Source organism: Hyla sarda, chromosome 9 (assembly GCF_029499605.1).
Source record: "Hyla sarda isolate aHylSar1 chromosome 9, aHylSar1.hap1, whole genome shotgun sequence".
Taxonomy (NCBI): domain Eukaryota; kingdom Metazoa; phylum Chordata; class Amphibia; order Anura; family Hylidae; genus Hyla; species Hyla sarda.
Genome location: NC_079197.1, coordinates 137457614 through 137479779, shown reverse-complemented (window position 1 = coordinate 137479779; position 22166 = coordinate 137457614). Strand labels below are relative to the sequence as shown.

Here is a 22166-nt window from a genome sequence, read left to right as displayed (position 1 = left end):
CAATCACATGAATGTGACAACTGATGATCACATGTTAACCTTTTTTAAAGATACAACAATCTTATACTGTATATATAATATAGGGGATAATATACAATTACAGAAGAACAGATGCCGGGGGGCCCAGGGGACACTGCAGGGAGGCTGCCTGACAGGGCAGCAAGGATAAGGGGTAACATCTCCCGTACTGCGCCACCACAGAAGCAAAAAAAAAAACTGCCAGATTACTTTTCATTTTAAAGTACCTCTTTATTTATGAAGTTTTTTAATTTTTTATTTAAATAAGAAAGACAAACTATATAAAAACACATTAAAAAAAACAGACAACTATTTAATTCATCAGAGAAATGACTTGCCTTCTTATCGATTGCAGTTTATAAACTTCTACAGGGTGATCGCATTCACCTCGAAATGTATCCACCACGAAAAATGTACTTTTATTTGTTTTTCATTATTTGTTAGCTTCTCCCTGAGTTGGCACCATTATCATTTTGATTTAATCCATAGTTCCATCCATTGCAGCAACACAAAAATGTTGCCATGTGCTGAATGGTGTTTTGGCTGCAATGCCAGATACAGCCCACAAGCAAGAATGGCGCTGTTTTTTTTTTTTTTTTTAAACAAATAGACCATTTTTGTCTAAATGCATTTAACCCCTTTCATTATAAATTGTTTTCTACGGAATTAGATAAAGTCATTTAGCATTACTTTCCCAAACTTTGTATTATCTCCAAAGGACATCAAATTTAATAACCTCTGAGAAAACAGACATTCAAATAACAATTTGGCTGGGTTCACACTAAACTAATACAGAAGCATTTCTGTGTCCATTTAAGTCCCGCCACAGATGTGGGTCTCATGACCATTACTGACAGCTATCAGTTTGAGTCACCAGACCCCAAGTCAGATCCGAATTGGAATTCTGACCTCCACAGAAAGAACTGACTTGTCAATTCTTTCGGCGTAATCTGCTCAGAAATGCACTGTTGTTTATGGAGATGGCATGTGCCCAAGGGGTACGCTGTGTGGACAAAGCCTTATAGACACATTATGATGTACTCAAAAGCTGTGTGATGCAGTATGCCCATTTTCAGCCTTACCGTCTTATCACCACTTTAATTTAAGATACAATTCAACACAATAGTTGCACATATAGACAATTTCCTGGGCTATAAAAGACTTTCCAATGCATTATGTGTAGAAGTTTTTGACAAAATCTTTTTTCCCATCTCAAGTTATTCAACAGTCAGGAAGTCAGCGGGTGTTTCCACTTCAGGAAACCTCTTTTTGGATATTTGTAAACGTGACTAGCTGTTCTTTTACATCAGTCATCTTGCATTTTAGATTTATTGGTCCTCTATACATAGTGAATGCCAGAGGCCTTACTTTAAGCTCTTGGGACCCAAGACAAAAATTTAACAGGGCCCCCTACCTACCATGTACAATCTATGATTCCAATATCTTCTTATGTGGTAAAGATAACTTTGGCCCTCTAAGGCTTTAGTGTTGAGGCATCACTGCTACCTCTATACCCCCCAGTAGCATGCCCATGCAAAAATTTGGAATTCTTATCTTTTAACCTCAGTGGGAAATGGCTGCAAACAGCGTCTTTACTCTGAAGGACCAACTTTGTCCATCTATTACACAGGCAACCCACTTATTTCAGTGAAAACTGTCTCATTATTCATTTCACCTATGGTGGGGATGTGGGTAGATTGAACCCACCATGAACCCTCAATAGTTTATGGAAGACAAGTTGAGGTATAAGCAAAACTCCATGTGAAAAACTTACTGTCAGAAGACCCTTCTGACATAAAGAGACAATCCCTAGTGAACATCACTTAAAGTGTACCTGTCCTTAAAAAACGTTTAATATAATGTAGATAATACCATTATTTGTACAATTGTAATATACATTGGTTAATTTTTTTTTTAGATTTTTGTCTCTACAGCTACTGTCTGTGTGTTTCTGTGAGGAAACCAAATACAGGAAGTGTGGGTGGAGAGGCCGGGCTCTGTACACTGAGGACAAACAGGGCTCTGTATACTGAGGACAAGCAGGGATCTGTACCCTGAGGACAAGCAGGGCTCTGTACACTGAGGACAAGCAGAGCTCTGTACACTGAGGACAAGCAGGGCTCTGTACACTGAGGACAAGCAGGGCTCTGTACACTGAGGACAAGCAGGGCTCTGTACACTGAGGACAAACAGGGCTCTGTATACTGAGGACAAGCAGGGATCTGTACCCTGAGGACAAGCAGGGCTCTGTATACTGAGGACAAGCAGGGCTCTGTACACTGAGGACAAGCAGGGCTCTGTACACTGAGGACAAGCAGGGCTCTGTACACTGAGGACAAGAAGGGCTTTGTACAGTGAGGACAAGCAGGGCTCTGTGCACTGAGGACTAGTGTTGAGCAGCATAGGCCATATTCGAATTCGCGATATTTCGTGAATATATGGACAAATATTCGTCATATATTCGCTAAATTTGCATATTCGTAATATTTGCGGTTAATTTTCGCATATGCGAAAATTATCATATGCGATAAATTGGCATATACAAAAATTTGCATATGCGAAAATGCATATATGTGAAATTTTGCATATGCAAATTTTCGTATATGCGCAAAAATTCGCACGCCAGTCTCACACAGTAGTATTAGAGCCTTCTTTACACCACACAAGCCGGAAGCAGAGAAGGATGATCACTGTGATGTGTACTGTGAAAAAAAAAATGAATATTTGTAATTGCGAATATGTAGTGTTATATTCGCGAATATTCGCAAATTCGCGAATGTGCAATATTCGCGAATAAAATTTGCATTGCGAATATTCGCGAGCAACACTACTGAAGACAAGCAGGGCTCTGTACACTGAGTACAGCAGGGTTCTATACACTGAGGACAAGCAATGTTCTATACACTGAGGACAAGCAGGACTCTGTACACTGAGGACAAGCAGGGCTCTGTGCACTGAGGACAAGCAGGGCTCTGTGCACTGAGGACAAGCAGGGCTCCGTACACTGAGAACAAGCAGGGCTCCGTACACTGAGAACAAGCAGGGCTCCGTACACTGAGGACAAGCGGGGCTCTGTACACTGAGGACAAGCAGGGCTCCGAACACTGAAGACAAGCAGGGTTCTGTACACTGAGGACAAGCAGGGCTCTGTACACTGAGGATAAGCAGGGCTCTGTACACTGGGGACAAGCAGGGCTCTGTACACTGGGGACAAGCAGAGTTCTGTACACTCAGAACAAGCAGGGATCTGTACACTGAGGACAAGCAGGGCTCTGTGCAATGAGGACAAGCGGGACTCTGTACACCGAGGACAAGCAGGGCTCTGTACACTGAGGACAAGCAGGGCTCCGTACACTGGGGACAAGCAGGGCTCCGTACACTGGGGACAAGCAGAGTTCTGTACACTCAGGACAAGCAGGGCTTTGTGCACTGAGGATCTGTGACATGCCTCCCAGGCTCACACATCAGGATGATTGACAAGCCATGAGCCTGCACAGAGCCCTGCTTGTCCTGCCTTCACCTCCTGTATTTGGTGTCTTCATAGAGACACACAGGCAATAGCTGCAGGGACAGCAATTTTTCACCCAAAAATATACAAACTTTTTAATCAATGTATATTACAAATATACATATAATGGTATTATCTACATTATATAAAAAGTTTTTGTTGATGACAGGAACACTTTAATAGAACCAAGTCCTCAAGCAATGCCAAGACCACCAATCATGTTGTAACAATACAACTGCATCTGGATCCATCATAAGTACAGCCAAGTTACCACATTATTGCCAATGAGATAAAACAAGGCTTGTATTCTGTTTAAGGCAGGACTTACTGTATCTGTAGAACAGCTTGACATATGGCATTGTTTTTGATGTAAAAATGTGTACATATACAGACATGAAGGTGAGAAAGGGCGTCTAGTGATAACTACGGGGTCCGCAGTATTGGAGACATTAACTGCAGTCAACTTATTTCCTGATGCACAAATGTGGGTAGACAGCTGATACACTATTCATAATATTTCTTGGGGTCAAAAAATTCTACGCTAGAAGTCTATGTGGCCAATATATATGTTGTTGTACAAGCCACAGTCCCGTGCTTCCATCTTATAGCTGGCACCACATGTCGTACATGTGCGGCTGTTCTTCATGGCAGATGCTGTTCTTGCAGAGCTTTCAGGAAACGATTCCTCTCAGACATGGGATGATGGTGGTGGTTGTCACTGCAGTACTGGAACCATTGATATGGAGCTCTGTGTACAGAAGAGTCTGTGCTGGTCTTTGACCTCCATTCCAAGAGTAACCTCTCTGTTGACCTCAGACTTCAGGTTCAGAGATAGAGGGGTGGAGGGTGAGGACAAGAGTTGACCACAGGTCATTATGACTAATGTATGTTGTGGGAGAGTCCAGTACCATGTTGTTTCCTTAACCTATAACCTCCAGTATTGTATCTCAGCTGCACTGACAAGATCGTACCACCATGTTTGACAGTTTCTCCACCTTTGGTGTCCGACCAACATAGTAGATAATAGGTAGGGGATCCAAGACATCTGGCACACAGCACGGGGAGATGGATGCCCCCGGATTGTTCTGGTTATAGAGGGACAGGACCTAAAACATTTAGAGAGTCAGTGTCAATATTGTGTGTAATAATGCTATAATATATACTCCATGTTGTGACATCCATGTCTCTTAGCCCTCTTATGTCTATGTCATCCTACATCGGAGATACCATCCATAGCTTTGATGTCCTTGTACAGTGACCCCTCAACTTACAATGGCCTCAACATACAATAGTTTCAACATACAATTGTCTTTTCTGGACCATCGTAACTTGAAACCAGACTCAACATACAATGCTATGGAATCTGCGAAACGGGTCAATGGCTGGAAGAACCGACCAATCAGAATGGACATTCACTGGAAAAAACCCTGTATTCCTAAAGTTCATGTACTGACTGGCTGTCTGGTAGCGCCCCCTACAGTACAAGGAGGTATTACGTGTTCTGTACTACTTTTAACCTATGCCAGGGTTAGCTGCTCCTTTGGACACCAAGTAAGGGCGGCTCCATTTTACTTTTTTGCGTGTACTGTACCGGACCCTGAAGAAGCTCCTGTCCTCTACATAGAGCAGTGTTTCCCAACGAGGATGCCTCCAGCTGTTGCAAAACTACAACTTCCAGCATGCCCGGACAGCCAAAGGCTGTCCGGGCATGCTGGGAGTTGTAGTTTTGCAACAGCTGGAGCCACCCTGGTTGGGAAACACTGAAAGCAGATCTTTCTTACTGTTATATGTAAGGATTTGCTTTTTCTATATTAGTTATCTACATATTTCCTTTAATTCTCACTTTTTCCTATTTTTGGATGACATTTTGGTGGCTTCAGAACCAATTACCAGGTTTCCATAGAGTTATGGTCTCAACATACAATGGTTTCAACATACAATGGTCGTCCTGGAACCAATTAATGTTGTAACTTGAGGGACTACGGTACTTACCTTGCTGTACTGCTTGTCCATGCTCCAGATAAAGGGACAGTTCCCTAAGCAATAGTTAGCATCATAGCCTTTGGGTTCGTGAATCCACTTCCACCCAAGGTCCTTACGGAAGTTAATGTAGAGGGGTTTTACACAGCAGTTTTTTCCACTATGCCTGCAAATTAAACATATTAGGTTACAACAGTGAAACCCTGTTTATTCCAACATTTGCTCTGCTCTGCATAGGGGTGAAACGTGTTGCACTGTTTAACCCTGCGCTTTCTGGTTCATTAGGCAAATGCAGCTTTTACAAATGTCCAGTGGATATACTATACTGTATATATGTCTATGGGATGAAAAGTCCTCTAGAGGAGTTTGCCTAGTTTTGAAAACCCATTTTTCTTACACCCTCTTTTTTTTAAGATCTTGATCTCTTGGCCAGAGTACAGAGCGGCTACAAAGAGCGTCTTTCGCAGACAACCTATTCATTTAATAAGGTATTGTGCAATGCTTAAAGAGTACCTGTCATGATCTTAGTAGATTTTATAATCCTCCCAGGTCACTGCCCCCATCATGATAAACCACCCCCCTGCCTTTATTTTTATTACATTTTAGTTTTCTACCTTGACGTTGCTCTGTATTTTCAGCTCAATCTCAGCTTCATAGACTGGGAAGGGGTGTTCCCAAGCAGGCGTGACATCATCTGAAGCCATACAGGGGAGAACTTTCTCCCTCACTCTGCTACACACAGCCCAGAGCAGTTCAGTGTGAGTTGAGCTATGATTGGCTAAGGCTGCACACACCCTCTCAGCATTCCAGACTGCATTTCCTGATTTTGGACCAGGCCAGCAGGAGTCCAAAATCTGTGCAAGAGATGGGGGGAATATGTGCTCTGGACAAATAGGGGGACACCTAGTGGCAGCTTTTTTAAACACAAATAAAACATGGAAAACTTCATTTTTTTTAAACATTGCACATTGATAAGATTTTTTATTTACCATAAGGACTGCAATAGCAAAAATTAGTTTTAATGAGAGCGCCCATTTAATTTCTCCTGTGTGGGCGCTGCAGGGAAACTGAACACTTACTGCCAGGTTTCTCTACACTGATCACTGAGGATCCCTGCAAGGGGACACATTGCTATCTGCTTATTGTCAAGACCTTTCTTAGGAACAATTGTCCAAAGCGGAGAATCCCCTTTAAAATGTACAAACAGAGCACTTCTAATACTCACGCGTTACAGTACTGTTCATCCACTCCGCGCTTTCTGCGGCTGCTGTGTCCATCCTCTATCCGCCCCTTGGGAGTATATGTAATTAATAGATAGGGAGTAAAGTTCACGTCATTGCTGAGAGCTTGCATGTCACCTCGTATTGGGGAAAAGCCTGAAATAAGAAAAAAAAGTTTGTTTTCACTCTGGGGTATAGGAACTAATAGCCCAATATACTCTATTAAAGGGGTACTCCGCTGAAAGACATTAATGTTAATCAACTGGTGCCAGAAAGTTAAACAGATTTGTAAATTACTTCTATTTAAAAATCTTAATCCTTCCAGTACTTAGCTGCTGTATGCTCCATTTTCTTTTTGGATTTCTTTTCTGCTGACACCTCTGTCCATTTTAGGAACTGTCCAGAGCAGGAGCATATCCCCATAGCAAACCTCTCCTGCTTTGTATAGTTCCTGACATGGACAGAGGTGTCAGCAGAGAGCACTGTGGTCAGACAGAAAAGAAATGGAGCATACAGCAGCTAAGTACTGTAAGGAATCTGTTTAACTTTTTGGCACCAGTTGATTAAAAAATGTTTTTCTAGTGGAGTACCCCTTTAATATTCTCTAAAAAGAATAAGAATAAATCTAGCATATATTATCTATGCCAGGATTAATTATCTGGGTTATTTTATTTCATTATTTCCATCCTTTACTTACCCACAATTTGCAGCTCTTTTCCAGTGTCCTTAGTACAGGAACAAGGCTCTTGTAATATAAAGCTCTCATTTGAAACTATAAACAGAACAAGAACAGTCTTCAGCATTTACACACCATGTTAGTTCTCAATGAACACATGAAACATTGAAGATGATTTATGTCTAAGAAGCCTCTCTGCTATTTCTTCGATACTCGTGACTACTGTTCAAGCTGGGTTTGGTCTCTAATTCATGAAATATTTGCTTCTTTCCAAGGCGAATATTGCCCGATTTACTCCGACTGAAGCTTGTAAGGGTCTATTCACACGGCTGAATTTCTAATTCCGCAAGCAGAAATTCGGAAGTGTGAATGGGAGTGCAGAATCCCATAGAAGTCCATGGGCTTTAATTTGAGGCGGAATTCCACAATGGGAATTTCTGCCGTGTGAATAGACCCTAACATGGCACTATTAATTCAGTAGGAGAATAGGAATAGGAGAAGGGACACATGGAGTTTGCGCTATTTTAGTATAGAAGCAGGAAGTTGGGACACAAATATGATGTTGGGGTAGCCAAGAATACTTTGCACCTAGCAAGATCACATGATCTCAGGTTAGCCAATAATGGGCTTGCATACAGCTCCAAGCTTATTAGGAGGCAGTAAAGAGTTGGGGCAGAGGCACCAGGTAAGACTGTGCAAGCAGCTGCATCGGCCATTTTAGGGAGAGAAGCGGACAAGAAAGCATCTTGGTCAGGGACAGTGTGTGAATACCAGAGGCTAGAAAAGCAGTGCTGCACTTCATTCTCACACTACCACAGCACTATAGAAGCGGCATTGTGGTGGTGTGTGGTCTATATGTTTTTAGAGCCCAGCCACAGACTCAGGGTGTTACACAAAAAATGGCACTTTACTACACACTATTACTGAGGGGGAAAAGGTGTACGAACAAGGGTTTTGTACATTTGCGCACAGTTGTACAAATTGCAAATTGGGGAAAATTGCCCCAAAAAATTATCTGAGAAAACACATTATAGACACAGCATAAAGTCCAGATGGCATTGACAGACCACTATTCCTAATATTTAAAGACTCTATAGTGACAGGGTCTGTCCCCGGGGACTAGCGCATAGCAAATATTCAAAAAGAAGTCAAAGGACCTGTAAATTGTAGACCTGTTAGCTTATACTGCATTATAGGTAAATTGTGAGGACTTTCTAAGAGATGCTATATTAGATTATTTCAATGAAAATAAATGTATGACCCCATATTAGCATGGGGTAATGAGGGATCGGTCCTGTGAAACTAATGTGATCAGCTTTTATGAGGAGGTGAGCTCCAGACTGGACCAGGGGGAATCGCTGCATTTCATAAAGCATTTGATATGGTGCCACATAAAAGGTTGGTACATAAAATGAGAAGGATGGGGCTGGGGGAAAATGTGTGCAAGTGGGTAAGTAACTGGCTCAGTGATAACGCGTCCAAGGGGGAAGACAGCACTAGTCCCTGCTCTTATGCCCGTGACCATCCGGATAACCAGTCCAGATACAGAACATCCAAGTGGTATAGGTCACAGCAAAAAGTATGCAGACTCCCAATTTCAAAAAAGGCTGTGGTCTTTATTTAGGTCATCAGCAGTGCAACGTTTCGGCTATAGTGTAGCCTTTGTCAAGCATGGCTCAGTGATAAGAAACAGAGGATGGGTACATACTCCACTAGTAACAATACTCTGATTGTTACTAGTGGGGACCACAGGGGTCAGTATTGGGCCAAATTCTTTCTAATGGATGTATTAATAATATTGCCAAGGAATTGTATAGTAATTGTATAGTAAAGTGTCAATCTTTGCAGATGATACTAAGAGCAATGAGTATAGTAGATAACTCAATAATGGACAGGGCACTGTTACAAATGGATCTGGATAGGTTGGAGGCTTGTGCTAAGAAGTGGCAGATCAGGTTCAACACTGATAAATGTAAGGTTGTGCACATGGGGAGGAAAAATCCGGGCTGGGAGTGTGTATTAAAAAAAAAAACAAAAAAAAAACACTGGGGACAACTGAAATGGAAAAGGACTTAGGTGTTCTAGATAATAGTAAATGTAAATGTGGCAACCTGTGTCAGGCAGCTGCTGCCAAGGCAAATAGAATAATGGAGTGCATCAAAATGGGCATAGATGCCAACGACAAGGAAATCTACCACTGTACAAATCACTAGTCAGACCACACATGGAATACTGTGTACAGTACTGGGCACCAGTGTACAAGAAAGATATAGTGGAGCTGGAGAGGGTTCAAAGACGGGCAAACAGAGTAATACGGGGAAGGGGAGGACTACAGTACCCAGAAAGATTATCAGAATTAGGGTAATTTAGGATGTCTTTATTTTGTATAAGGGGGCAGTGCAGAGATCTCTCCCATGATCTATTTATACCCAGGACTAAATATATGACAGGTGGCTTTCTTTATATCAAGAGGAAGGAATGTTTCTATACCAGCACAGGCGAGAGTTCTTTACTGTAAAAGCAGTGAGATGGTGGAACTCTCTGCCAGTAGAAGTGGTCATGGAGAACTCAATAAAAGTTCAAAAAACATTTTTTCCCACCTGGTATGGGGCAAGTGGCATCAGCCTCTTAAAGGGTTTTGGCCTTTCTCTGGATCAACAGAGTAAGGACACATTAGGGATACAGGTTGAGACTCTTGTTAGGCTAACTATGTTAGGCTTTTTTCACACTGCTGTTCGGACACGGCAGTGTTGACGTCCGTCAAAGGAGTTGGGGAGAATAGCGAGAGAAAAAATACTGCCTAGGTTATTTTTTTTTCTCCCACTATTGTTGTCAAAAAACAACAGCACCCGACAGACCCCATAATAGAAATGGGAGCTGTCAGGACCTGTTGTTGCCCATTGTGCCCCATCACGAGCCGTTAAAGGCACAAGAAGAAAAAAAAAAAAAAGAGACTTAAAAGAGACTTGATGGGGCACAACGGCAGTGTGAAAGGGGCCTAACTATGTATTACATAATAATGGCCCCTGCAGATTGTAGTGTATACACACATACATATACTAGTTGTTGAAAAAGCATTTCAAAAAACATTTTATTGTCAGTTCAAAAATAAATTGTCTAATTGTCGCTGAGTGACAAGTTACCAGTGGTTTATGCACCAGCAGCGACACATGAAAAAGATTTTAAAAAAACTTTTCTTGAGTATTGTCTAATTGTTGCAGATTAAAGGGTGACACTTTTAGGGGCAAAAAAAAAACTATTTTTTTTAAAGTTAATAAAAATAATTTCCTAATTGTCGTATAGCTGAATACATGCCTGCGCACTGACAGCCATATTGTGAGCATGAAGCAAAGAGATGAGCACTGGATAGCCAGACTCTTAGACCCTCAGTAAAAAAAAAAAATAAAAAAAATAAAAAAAAAAATACAAAAGGGGATTTTTTTCCGCTTTTCAAAAATGAAACCAAATTGGCTTTTATATAGAGAGAAGCTACTTAGCTAGCGTGCCATTGCTTCAACAGCAAACACCTGCCAAACGGGGGCCACTCTTTGCTCCACAACTAAGTCAACGCTCCTCTGCCAGCACTACCCCTGCAGAAGGCAGCAGAAGCATGTTCATAATGGAGTACAGGATGACTAAGTTTTTATATCCAGTATGCCAACCTGACATAAATTACCACCTTAACACCCAGGTTGATTGCCATAGGTGTTCTGCCTTGTCCACCAGCCAGTTTAGAATCAAAAAGTATTCAGTGGTTAGGTGGCTTTATCACCCCTAAGCAAACAATATTGTCTGCCACCAACATGGAAAAACGTACGTTTGTTAAAATGGACCATGCATAGATCAGTGAGGAACTCTAAACTCCTGTGCCTGTTGCCACTGAATAGATATTACTACCACTACCCCTGCTGTCTGCTGGCTACTACTACCACCTCCAGTCCACCACTATGGCTGTATTCTTGCTACCTGTTGTCTTCTCGCTACAACTACAACCAGTTCACCACCCCTGCTGTCCACTCACCACATCTACCACATGTTCACCACCCCTGCTACCCCCCACTACTACCTGACCTGCATGAGCACAGATCCCTTCTCCTGTACTTTGTGTTACACTGTACTACTGCAGCTACTTCTACCACCACCACTTCTGCTGCTACTACCAGGTCTACACAATCCCATGGTCCCAAAAAATTGCGAATTTTTTCAGCTTCTCATTTGTAAAAAAAAAAAAAAGGCACTACAGCTTCACTTGCTACTTGTCACCTGAAAAGAATACAAAATCCACCAGTGTAGAGTGTTTTTAAACAAGCTTTTATATACCACAGGGTACCAGTATATATCACTTTAACTTTGACATTACCTTAGCCTTAAAAGCAGTTCAAAAGTACTTGGATACATTTCTGCTTCAGTCAGAAGTAATTTAATTAGAAGAAAACTTTAAAAAAATATTCGGCAAAGGTGGCAAAGCGAATTTTTGACCCTTCGATCACAGAGAAAACATGATACGATGCATTAAAAAAAGGAAGCGTTATTAACCTGTCACCTCTCACCTGGCCGCGTCAGCCACCATTTGACTGTTTCAGTGACATCGAATGACAGCCACTCTGCCGGCCTTGATGGAAAGATAAACTGACTGTCCAGGTATCGAGTGGATGTGTTGCTTTCTACCTGTTTGAGGAATAAATTACATGTCTTTTATGGGTGCAACAAAGCCAATATCATTAGAAATGTTTCTACACAACCTAAAATTTGCATAATTTTAAAACCTAATACTGCAGCAGTAACTGTGTACACATATAATGTAGTTGATTTTATCTCTTTCTAAGGTTTCCTTTATTGTGATGCACAAGTTGTGAAAGTTTAGGTTGCCTAGCAAGCAACTACCTTCCTGTCTGAGTCCCTGCCAGTACCGGTTCCAATAAATTTCCTGCACGCTATACAATAGACTATATCTCCATGATACACAGACTTGTTTAGGTCCCTCCTTTAGGACGATCCTATCAATCAACGAGATAGTTTAATCTTTCCTTTGGGGAGGAGAATCAAGGGAAAGGGCTATAGCCGCTGTGTTGTAGGTTCGTATGGGTCACGGTGGACCTTAAAAGGGTGGTAGCTCCCTAACCACTGACATGGTCATAAGACATGTCTGACAACTTAAGTGGGATGATATCATTCATACATGGAAGCGATGAACTGGAAACCAAGAGCAAGACTGCTCAGGCTAAGAGATATTCACTGTGACTGTACCTACCATAGTGACACAGTGTGCACAATTATTGGGCTCTAAGGGACATTTGTAGGCCATGTAGCCCTACATAACACCACAGCTGTGCTGATCTCAGGCTGGACAAGGCTATACCGGAAGTAGAGGGGTGGTCTTTGATTTTGTTGGTGTGGACAAGGGGAAAAAGAAATAGAAAAAAGGGTGGGGAGACAGGCTGATAAAGTGGTCCAAGGGTCATAATAAAGGCATTATAAGAAAGCAAAAACCGGACTGTTCTAACCTGAGTGACAAAACCAGGCACCATAATAGGGGGTTATTTTATTCTCCTCTATGGAGTCCCCACTCTTCTGTTTATACCACTGGCAGTTCTTCTTGATTTTACAGCTAACTCTCCTGTCACTCTGGAAAGCTTGGTAGTGTGGTAATGACAATGCCATGGCTGGCACCTCTATCTTACCCTGTACAGCTCATATCTCATCTCTTTATCGTCTTCCCCTCCAGGTTTCCGATACATGCGCAGCTCTGCATTGTGCAGCAGATTTTGGCTCTCCACAATCTCCCTTACTAGAGATGCATTGAAGGTGAAGACAAATTTTGCATTGCTGTCTGTGTCTGAAAAGAAAATCAACCAGACATTAATGGCAACTGATAGTAACAAAAATCAGAGGAATATTACAACACACAGTGTAATGCACCAATACAGGGGTGGTCTATAGCAATGGATTAGCCATAAGATATTGTTTATGGGAGCAGTAATGGCAGCTGTTTTGGGAGCTTAGATATACTGAGACATAACCTTGCACCCTACTAGATTAGTAGAAACTAGGCCAGAGTTGAATTTAGGACTCCTGAGAAACTGGAAGTTGTAATGGTATACATATATTGATTGTCTTTCCAGTAACAGTAAATGTGCCATGTAAGGAAATATGAGCCTGTATGGGGGAAAAAAACAAGAGACCAGAGGGGGCGCCTCATGTGATACTGTTTGGATGGTATAGGGAAGGTGAGAGAGATGCAGGGCTTGCAGGCCCCTTAGGTAGTGGCTGCTCACCTTGGAGCAAGTATTAAACTTGCATATCAACCCACATATGGGGTTATAAGATAGCCGGAACCGCTACTGAGCCTGAGGTTACAGGTGAGGTAGAACCAACTCCTGGAGGAAGTGGATAATCGTGGAAGAGCAAAAAAAAAAACACCAATTGGCGCTGCTGGTTCCGTAGGAAGGTATAATAAACCAAATCAAGAGTGGAGTGAAGTAAGAACTTGTGGATTTTATTGCATGAGGATAAAACCAATAAAAAGCGATACAAGACAGGATTACGCGTTTTGGGGGAGCAACCCCCTTCTTCAGAAGAGTTGACACTGATCTGAAGAAGGGGGTGGCTCCCCCGAAACACGTAATCCTGTCTTGTATTGCTTTTTATTGGTTTTATCCTCATGCAATAAAATCCACAAGTTCTTACTTCACTCCACTCTGGATTTGGTTTATTATACCTCCTACAGAACCAGCAGCGCCAATTGGAGTTTTTTTTTGCTCTTCCACGATTATCCATGTAAGGAAATATGGACATCATAGAGGGGGGTCCTCCATTTGGGGTCTCTTGAGTACTCTAGCCATCCATGTATGTCAGGCATATAGATGAATTGTCCTCCATATGTAACATATAAGTCCCCCAGAGTAGGAGCTGTGCTTACAAAAGGGTTTTCCATTTTGGCTCATAAAGGGAATCCTGAGCCTCAATGTCTTGCCAGACAAGGATTCACTGGAACACTCAACGCCTGCTACGATCAGCTGATCACTATGGTGACTGCAGCCTATAAGGTTTCTTAAACCAGTTAAGAAATTGTAAAATAACATTGTCTTCAATACGAAGAATTACATTTTTTTTTTATGAAGGAAAGTAACAGAGGTCCTTCTCACAAGACACACAACAAACCGAGTAAAAGATCTGCAATGAAGAGGTTAAAAAAATGGTTTACTGAAGCCAAGAGGTTTTACCAGCTCAGCAGATCTGCGTTCTTCTCCATACTGTTCAGTCTGATGTGGAAAAAGAAAAAGTTGATTCAACAAGGTTGCTTCTCATTTTCCACCCTTGATTAGTCAGGATGTAAGTGAAGCACCGAGCTGATGAATGCGGAGCACTCTGGTAAATCCCCGCATCAGCCTCCAGCCTCACATTACCTATGTTTTCAAGGGAATCCCTTGTGGTGTAACTAAACGCACTAGATGAGTAAAATCACTGGACTGTAAACCGTACAAAACTCTGGTGTTAGAAGGAATATCAGGGCAAAAAGCTTTCCCACAAAGCTACATTCTTTGGCCAGGTCTAAATATTGGGCAGGAACTTCATGGGCTACATATTTGCTATCTTGTCTAGAGTAAGGGGTTAATCAGTGGTCCCTCAACATACGATGGTAATCCGTTCCAAATGGACCATCATTTGTTGAAACCATTGTATGTTGAGGGATCCGTGCAATGTAAAGTATAGGACAGTGGTCTACAACCTGCAGACCTCCAGATGTTGCCGTTGGCTGTCCGGGCATGCTGGGTGTTGTAGTTTTGCAACATCTGGAGGTCCGCAGGTTGTAGACCACTGTTAGAGGAAGTTGTACTCACCGCTGCCCTGGAAGTCGCCGTCCATCGCTGTCGCCGCGTCCCCGGGGTGTCCCCGACGCTCTGGCAAGGCCTCTTCTTCCCCGGCATCCTCGCTCTCCGTCGCTGCCATCACGTCGCTACGCACGCCGCTCCTATTGGATGACGGGACGGAGTGCGCAGCGACGTGATGACGACGATGGAGAGCGCCGACGATGCAGGGGATCCCGAAGAGGACGCGCCGGAGCCCCGAGGACAGGTAAGTGATCGTCAGCGGACCACACGGGGCACCGTAAACGGCTATCCGGTGGCAGCTGAAGCAGTCAGTGCTGCCAGATAGCCGTTTATGCGATGGCCCCGACATAGAGAAGCATCGTATGTTGATGCTGCCTTCAACATGTGATGGCCTCTGAGAGTGATCGTATGCTGAAATGATCGTATGTCGGGGCCATCGTAGGTCGGGGGGTCACGTCTATTTAACTTCAATACTATATTAGTAATATATACACTTGTATAGCAAATTTGCTACAAACAACTGATGCTTTACGTGCAGATTTTATGTTGGAATATTACGGTGGATCTCATCCCCATACATAGAAAGTGGGGAAATCGTTCACAAATGGAACAAAGGCTTAAAAGAATGTAATCCTTTAAGGCTACGTTTCCACTTGTTATTTCTGTTTTTGAGTGAAAAAAACGCCAGTAAAAACGCCATGAGGCAGATTTGGTGTTTCTGCCCAAAAAAAAAAAACAAGTGGAAACTTAGCCTAAAGAACAAATGCTTAAAAAACAGGAAGTTTCCAGATGAAAACAAGCAAAACATAGACAGGAACAAGGAAGATGTGCAGAGGAAAACTTGCCCAGTTGCCCATAGCAACCAATCAGATCACAGGCCCTCATAAAAATGAAAGAAGCGATCTGATTGGTTGCTATGGGCAACTGGGCAAGTTTTCCTCTGCACAGGTTTTGATAAATCTCTCCCATTGTGATTATTTGCTCTGTGCACTGAGGAGGACATTATGTAGCAAACACAGATAGGCATAGAGAGAACGTCTATCTCCAAACATCACACTTCTGAATTGTTTGGTGACGTCCTGTTCTCTTTTTGACCAGTGGGTAGGGGAGGTTAGTGATTCATAAAGCAAAGAAGAGTCTGTGCCCATGCATTAGACCAGCTCTGTGTTTCCTCCATTGACGTCAGTCTTGTACGGCACCTATCTGCCCGTATACTCCATTAATGGACAGGATCCACCACCCTCTACCCCTGATGAAGAACAGACGGTGGAGGAGTGGATGCACTAGACGCTGCCCATGGGAACAGCCCTGAAGTTGTTTGATCTTGTTTTTGCCTGGGACCTAGGAATCTTTGTACATATTGTTTGCTTTGCAGACACAGCTATTCCTGGCACACAGATGATCCTAGAGACATATCATGTGACCACATACCACCAATCTTACTCGAGAAAACCTTAATTATATTTAATTCAAAAAATTGCTCTATTGAACGTATACAAGTCCCTCTTTCTCTATCCATACCCCGGGTGCACCGCTCTTTCTCTATCCATTCCCCCGGGTGCACCGCTCTTTCTCTATCCATACCCCGGGTGCACCGCTCTTTCTCTATCCATACCCCGGGTGCACCGCTCTTTCTCTATCCATACCCCGGGTGCACCGCTCTTTCTCTATCCATACCCCGGGTGCACCGCTCTTTCTCTATCCATACCCCGGGTGCACCGCTCTTTCTCTATCCATACCCCGGGTGCACCGCTCTTTCTCTATCCATTCCCCCGGGTGCACCGCTCTTTCTCTATCCATACCCCGGGTGCACCGCTCTTTCTCTATCCATACCCCGGGTGCACCGCTCTTTCTCTATCCATACCCCGGGTGCACCGCTCTTTCTCTATCCATTCCCCCGGGTGCACCGCTCTTTCTCTATCCATACCCCGGGTGTACCGCTCTTTCTCTATCCATACCCCGGGTGCACCGCTCTTTCTCTATCCATACCCCGGATGCACCGCTCTTTCTCTATCCATACCCCGGGTGCACCGCTCTTTCTCTATCCATACCCCGGGTGCACCGCTCCTTCTCTATCCATACCCCGGGTGCACCGCTCCTTCTCTATCCATACCCCGGGTGCACTGCTCTCTCTCTCTCTATCCATACCCCAGGTGCACTGCTCTCTCTCTATCCATACCCCGGCTGCACCGCTCTTTCTCTATCCATACCCCGGGTGCACTGCTCTCTCTCTCTATCCATACCCCGGGTGCACCACTCTCTCTCTATCCATACCCCTGGTGCACTGCTCTCTCTCTATCCTTACCCCATGTGCACCACTCTTTCTCTATCCATACCCCGGGTGCACTGCTCTCTCTCTCTATCCATACCCCGGGTGCACTGCTCTCTCTCTCTCTATCCATACCCTGGGTGCACTGCTCTCTCTCTATCCTTACCCCATGTGCACCACTCTTTCTCTATCCATACCCCGGGTGCACTGCTCTCTCTCTCTATCCATACCCCGGGTGCACTGCTCTCTCTCTCTCTATCCATACCCTGGGTGCACTGCTCTCTCTCTCTATCCATACCCCGGGTGCACCGCTCTTTCTCTATCCATACCCCGGGTGCACCGCTCTCTCTCTATCCATACCCCGGGTGCACCGCTCTCTCTCTATCCCTACCCCGGGTGCACTGTTCTCTCTATCCATACCCCGGGTGCACCGCTCTCTCTCTATCCATACCCCGGGTGCACCACTCTTTCTCTATCCATACCCCCGGGCGTCCCGGCCGAGATGACCCCCGACTTTTGAGAACATTTCATTAGGTTAAAAAGTAGTCTTATATGCCAGAAAATACAGTATATCCAAAAGGGATTTTGTTAACAACCTTTTTAAGTTTCTTAACATAGTAACTAAGTGCTTTTCATTTTTTTTGTGATGCCTATATTACAAAAAATCCTGAAAAGAACATGTTTCTTTAGTGTCTGGTAAAGTAATGCTGCAGGTTCCTGGTGAATTTTTATCCACGGTATTCCCATACTTTATACTATAAAAACTGTTATCACTGTTTCTAATGCTGACACTCTCAATCTATTTATGAGTTTAGTTTCAATACAAAATGTTCCCCCCATAGTACAGTTTAGTGATCTTCCCTTCCATCTGCTTCTAATGTCCAGGGACGGTCTTGGGTTTTTAATTTGTGTTCCTGGAAATTGTTTTCTCTAGAAATGTCTCTGTTTCCAAATTTACAATCTGCACAAAAAAATTCCTCTCCTCCCATTTGGTTTGGTTCCTTTTTAGTTCATTTTCTTTTAGTTCATTACAAGGTAATGCACATGTATATTCACATAGAGTAACCAATCTTGTTATCAATGGGAGAGATTTATCAAAACCTGTGCAGAGAAAAAATGTTGATCAGTTGTCCATAGGAACCAATCAGATCGCTTCTTTCATTTTTCAAAGTCCTTTTTAAATATGAAATGAGCGATCTGATTGGTTGCTATGGGCAATCGCTCCACTTTTCCTCTGCACAGGTTTTGATAAATTTCCCCCAGTATGTATGGTATTCCAGCTAAGAATCTCTCATAACATGCATACATAGAGGGGGGTAGCTGTAGGAGATGTAGTTGCACCAGACCCTGGTACCTAAGGCTATGTTCACACATCCGAATTTCCGTGTGGAATTCTGCACATAGATACTGCAGCAGCAGAGTCCCATTGTTTTCAATGGGATTCTGCTGCACTGTGTCCACGGCTGAATTTCCGTACCAGATGTTTCTGGTGCGGTAATTCTTATGTCTGCAGGAAGAAAGAACATTTCTATTCTTTCTGCAGACTCCGCACGGTGTGCATTGCTATCTTTGAAATGGCGCATTCCTGAGTGATCTTAGCAGAATGTGGTCTTTCATAGCGGAATGAGATTTTCCATGCTGACATTCTGACATGTGAACATAGCCTAAGGGTATGTTTACACTATGGAATCTTAATGCGGAATTCCTATCAGGAATTCTGCTCGGAGGTTCTGTTTGAGGGGCGGCCGTCGAAATCCTTTGGCCCTAGGCCTGCGCGGACCTGCACCGTCACCATTGATGGCAATGCAGTCCCTGCAGAAATGTTCATTCTTTCGGCAGATCAATTTAAGCAGCATTGAAATTCAGCAGTGTGAATGAGTCAGCAAAAGGCCCATTCACACCAATCTTAAAGGGGTACTCCAGTGGAAAACATATATTTATTTTTTTTCAAATGAACTGGTGTCAGAAAGATAAACAGATTGATAAATTACTTCTATTTAAAAATCTTAATCCTTCCAGTACTTATCAGCTACTGTATGCTACAAGGAATTTGTATTTCTTTCTAGAGTACTTTTAAGTCTGACCACAGTGCTCCCTGCTAGAGATGTAGCGAATTGTTTGGTGGCGAACAGTTCGCAGTGAATCTTGCATGTTCGCGTTCGCCTCGCCGGGCGAACATATGTGAAGTTCGATTCGCCCCCTATACTTTAACATTGCAGTAAACTTTCACCCTGTGAGTCAGAGTCAGCAGACACATTACAACCAACCAGCAGCAGTCCCTCCCTTCCAGACCCTCCTACCTCTTGCACGGATGCTATTTTACCCTCATTCATAATGCTGCAGGCTTAGGAAGTGGAGGGTCAGAGAAGCTGCTCCTGCTCTATAGGGAAAGCGATAGCTAGGTTGGTGCTAGGTGGTGTATTCAGGGTCCAGTTTACTTCTAAAGCACTAGTGTAACATATGCCTTAAGGACAGCACCCAATAAAGCCCTTTTTAGGGCTCAAATATCAGTCCGTGTGTCTTGCAACAGCTGGAGGCACCCTGGTTGCGAGGGAACCGCTGGTTAAAAGGGGTACTCCAGAATAAAACTTAAGTTCCTTCAAGCAACTAACTACTACAGTATTCAAAGGGCTGAAAGATATCAGTCCATGTGTTTTGCAACAGCTGGAGGCACCCTGGTTGGGGACTACTGCTTAAAAGGGGAACTCCGCTGGCAAGCTTTTTTGTTCATTGTCACACTAGTGCAAATCACATTTGGTGTGACAGTTGTGCACATTAAAAAACAAAAAAACGTTTTTGGCTGTTACATAAAACCAGTCACTGTCAGTTCACGTCAGCACTTGGGCCTCGGGTTCAAATCCCACTATGTGCTGCCTCAAGGGGGGCTCTAACTATGTGCTGCCTAATATGGGGGAATCGTATGTGCTGCCTAAAGGGGGGATCTAACTATGTGATGCCTAAAGGGGGATCTAACTATGTGCTGCCTAAAGGGGGGCTCAAACTATGTGCTGCTTAATTTGGGGGAATCTTATATGCTGCCTAAAGGGGAGCTCTAACTATGTGCTGCCTAACATGGGGGAATCTATGTGCTGCCTAAAGGGGGAATCTAGCTATGTGATGCCTAAAGGGGGATGCCTAAAGGGGGGATCTAACTATGTGCTGCCTAAAGGGGGGCTCTAACTATGTGCTGCCTAATTTGGGGGAATCTTATGTGCTGCCTAAAGGGGAGCTCTAACTATGTGCTGCCTAACATGGGGGAATCTATGTGCTGCCTAAAGGGGGAATCTAGCTATGTGATGCCTAAAGGGGGATGCCTAAAGGGGGGATCTAACTATGTGCTGCCTAAAGGGGGGCTCTAACTATGTGCTGCCCAATATGGGGGAATCTTATGTGCTGCCTAAAGGGGAGCTCTAACTATGTGCTGCCTAACATGGGGGAATCTATGTGCTGCCTAAAGGGGGGATCTATGTGCTGCCTAAAGGGGGGATCTATGTGATGCCTAAAAGGGGGATCTAACTATATGCTGCCTAAAGGGGGCTCTATGTGCTGCCTAAAGGGAGGCTCTAACTATGTGCTGCCTAAAGGGGGGCTCTAACTATGTGCTGCCTAATATGGGGGAATCTATGTGCTGCCTAAAGGGGGTATCTAACTATGTGATGCCTAAAGGGGGGAATCTAACTATGTGATGCCTAAAGGGGGCTAAAGCTCGTTATTCCAAACCATTTAGGAATAATAGGTGATTTATGCCCTTTATGGATTAAAACCAGACAGTGCCATGGATCCCCCTCCGGCACGCCACAGTCCAGGTGTTAGTCCCCTTGAAACAACTTTTAAATCACTATTGTGGCCAGAAAGAGTCCCTGTAGGTTTTAAAATTCGCCTGCCCATTGAAGTCAATGGAGGTTCGCCCGGTTCACGAACTTTTGCGGAAGTTTGCGTTTGCGGTGCGCGAACCGAAAATTTTATGTTCGCGACATCACTACTCTCTGCTGACACCTCCGTCCATGTCAAGAACTGTCCAGAGCAGGAGAAGTTTGCTATGGGAATTTGCTTGTACTCTGGACAGTTCCTGACATGAACAGAGGTGTCAGCAGAGAGCACTGTGGTCAGACTGAAAAGAAATACAACTTCCTATGGTGCAATTCCCCAGTGCAATAACGCACACGGAAATTTTGCAATGTGAACATAACCTAAGGGGGCCCAAATGTTTACCTGCCACATAAAAAGACACCAGTACAGTAAATGATACAAGATAGATGAGGGTCATGTTACAAAATATACAATGGGCCAAGAAGCTTCATGGTACATGTCAGCTTAGATACATTGGGGGGGGGGGGGGGGGGATTTATCAAAGCTGTCTATGTCCTGCATCAATATAGACCAAACTACAGAGGGTTAGGCCGGTCTATTGTGCGCCTAATTTATCAAAATTCTGTGCACAGACTTCGGGATCTATACTTTAGTCTATATTTAACCCCTTAAGGACGCAGGACGTAAATGTACGTCCTGGTGAGGTGGTACTTAACGCACCAGGACGTACATTTACGTCCTAAGCATAACCGCGGGCATCGGAGCGATGCCCGTGTCATGCGCGGCTGATCCCGGCTGCTGATCGCAGCCAGGGACCCGCCGGCAATGGCCGACGCCCGCGATCTCGCGGGCG

General features: G+C 43.7%; 1 protein-coding gene across 3 annotated transcripts in view; it reads right to left on the bottom strand.

Annotated features, from left to right (window-relative positions):
* Window positions 1-251: 251 nt before the first annotated feature.
* TGFB1 (transforming growth factor beta 1) overlaps window positions 252-22166 on the bottom strand; it is a 36531-nt gene continuing 14616 nt past the window's right edge. Inside the window, exons 1-7 of one of the 3 annotated variants that reach the window (XM_056539060.1) lie at window positions 15244-16060; window positions 13084-13238; window positions 11953-12070; window positions 7424-7498; window positions 6732-6882; window positions 5519-5672; window positions 252-4632 (exon numbers count right to left, since the gene is read on the bottom strand). In XM_056539060.1, coding sequence (XP_056395035.1) covers window positions 4474-4632; window positions 5519-5672; window positions 6732-6882; window positions 7424-7498; window positions 11953-12070; window positions 13084-13238; window positions 15244-15583 — 1152 coding nt within the window. In that variant the 5' untranslated portion in view covers window positions 15584-16060 and the 3' untranslated portion in view covers window positions 252-4473. Of the gene's footprint in view, window positions 4633-5518; window positions 5673-6731; window positions 6883-7423; window positions 7499-11952; window positions 12071-13083; window positions 13239-14321; window positions 14617-15243; window positions 16061-22166 lie in introns of those variants that run through there. The other 2 variants (XM_056539062.1, XM_056539061.1) reach the window with 2 other exon arrangements.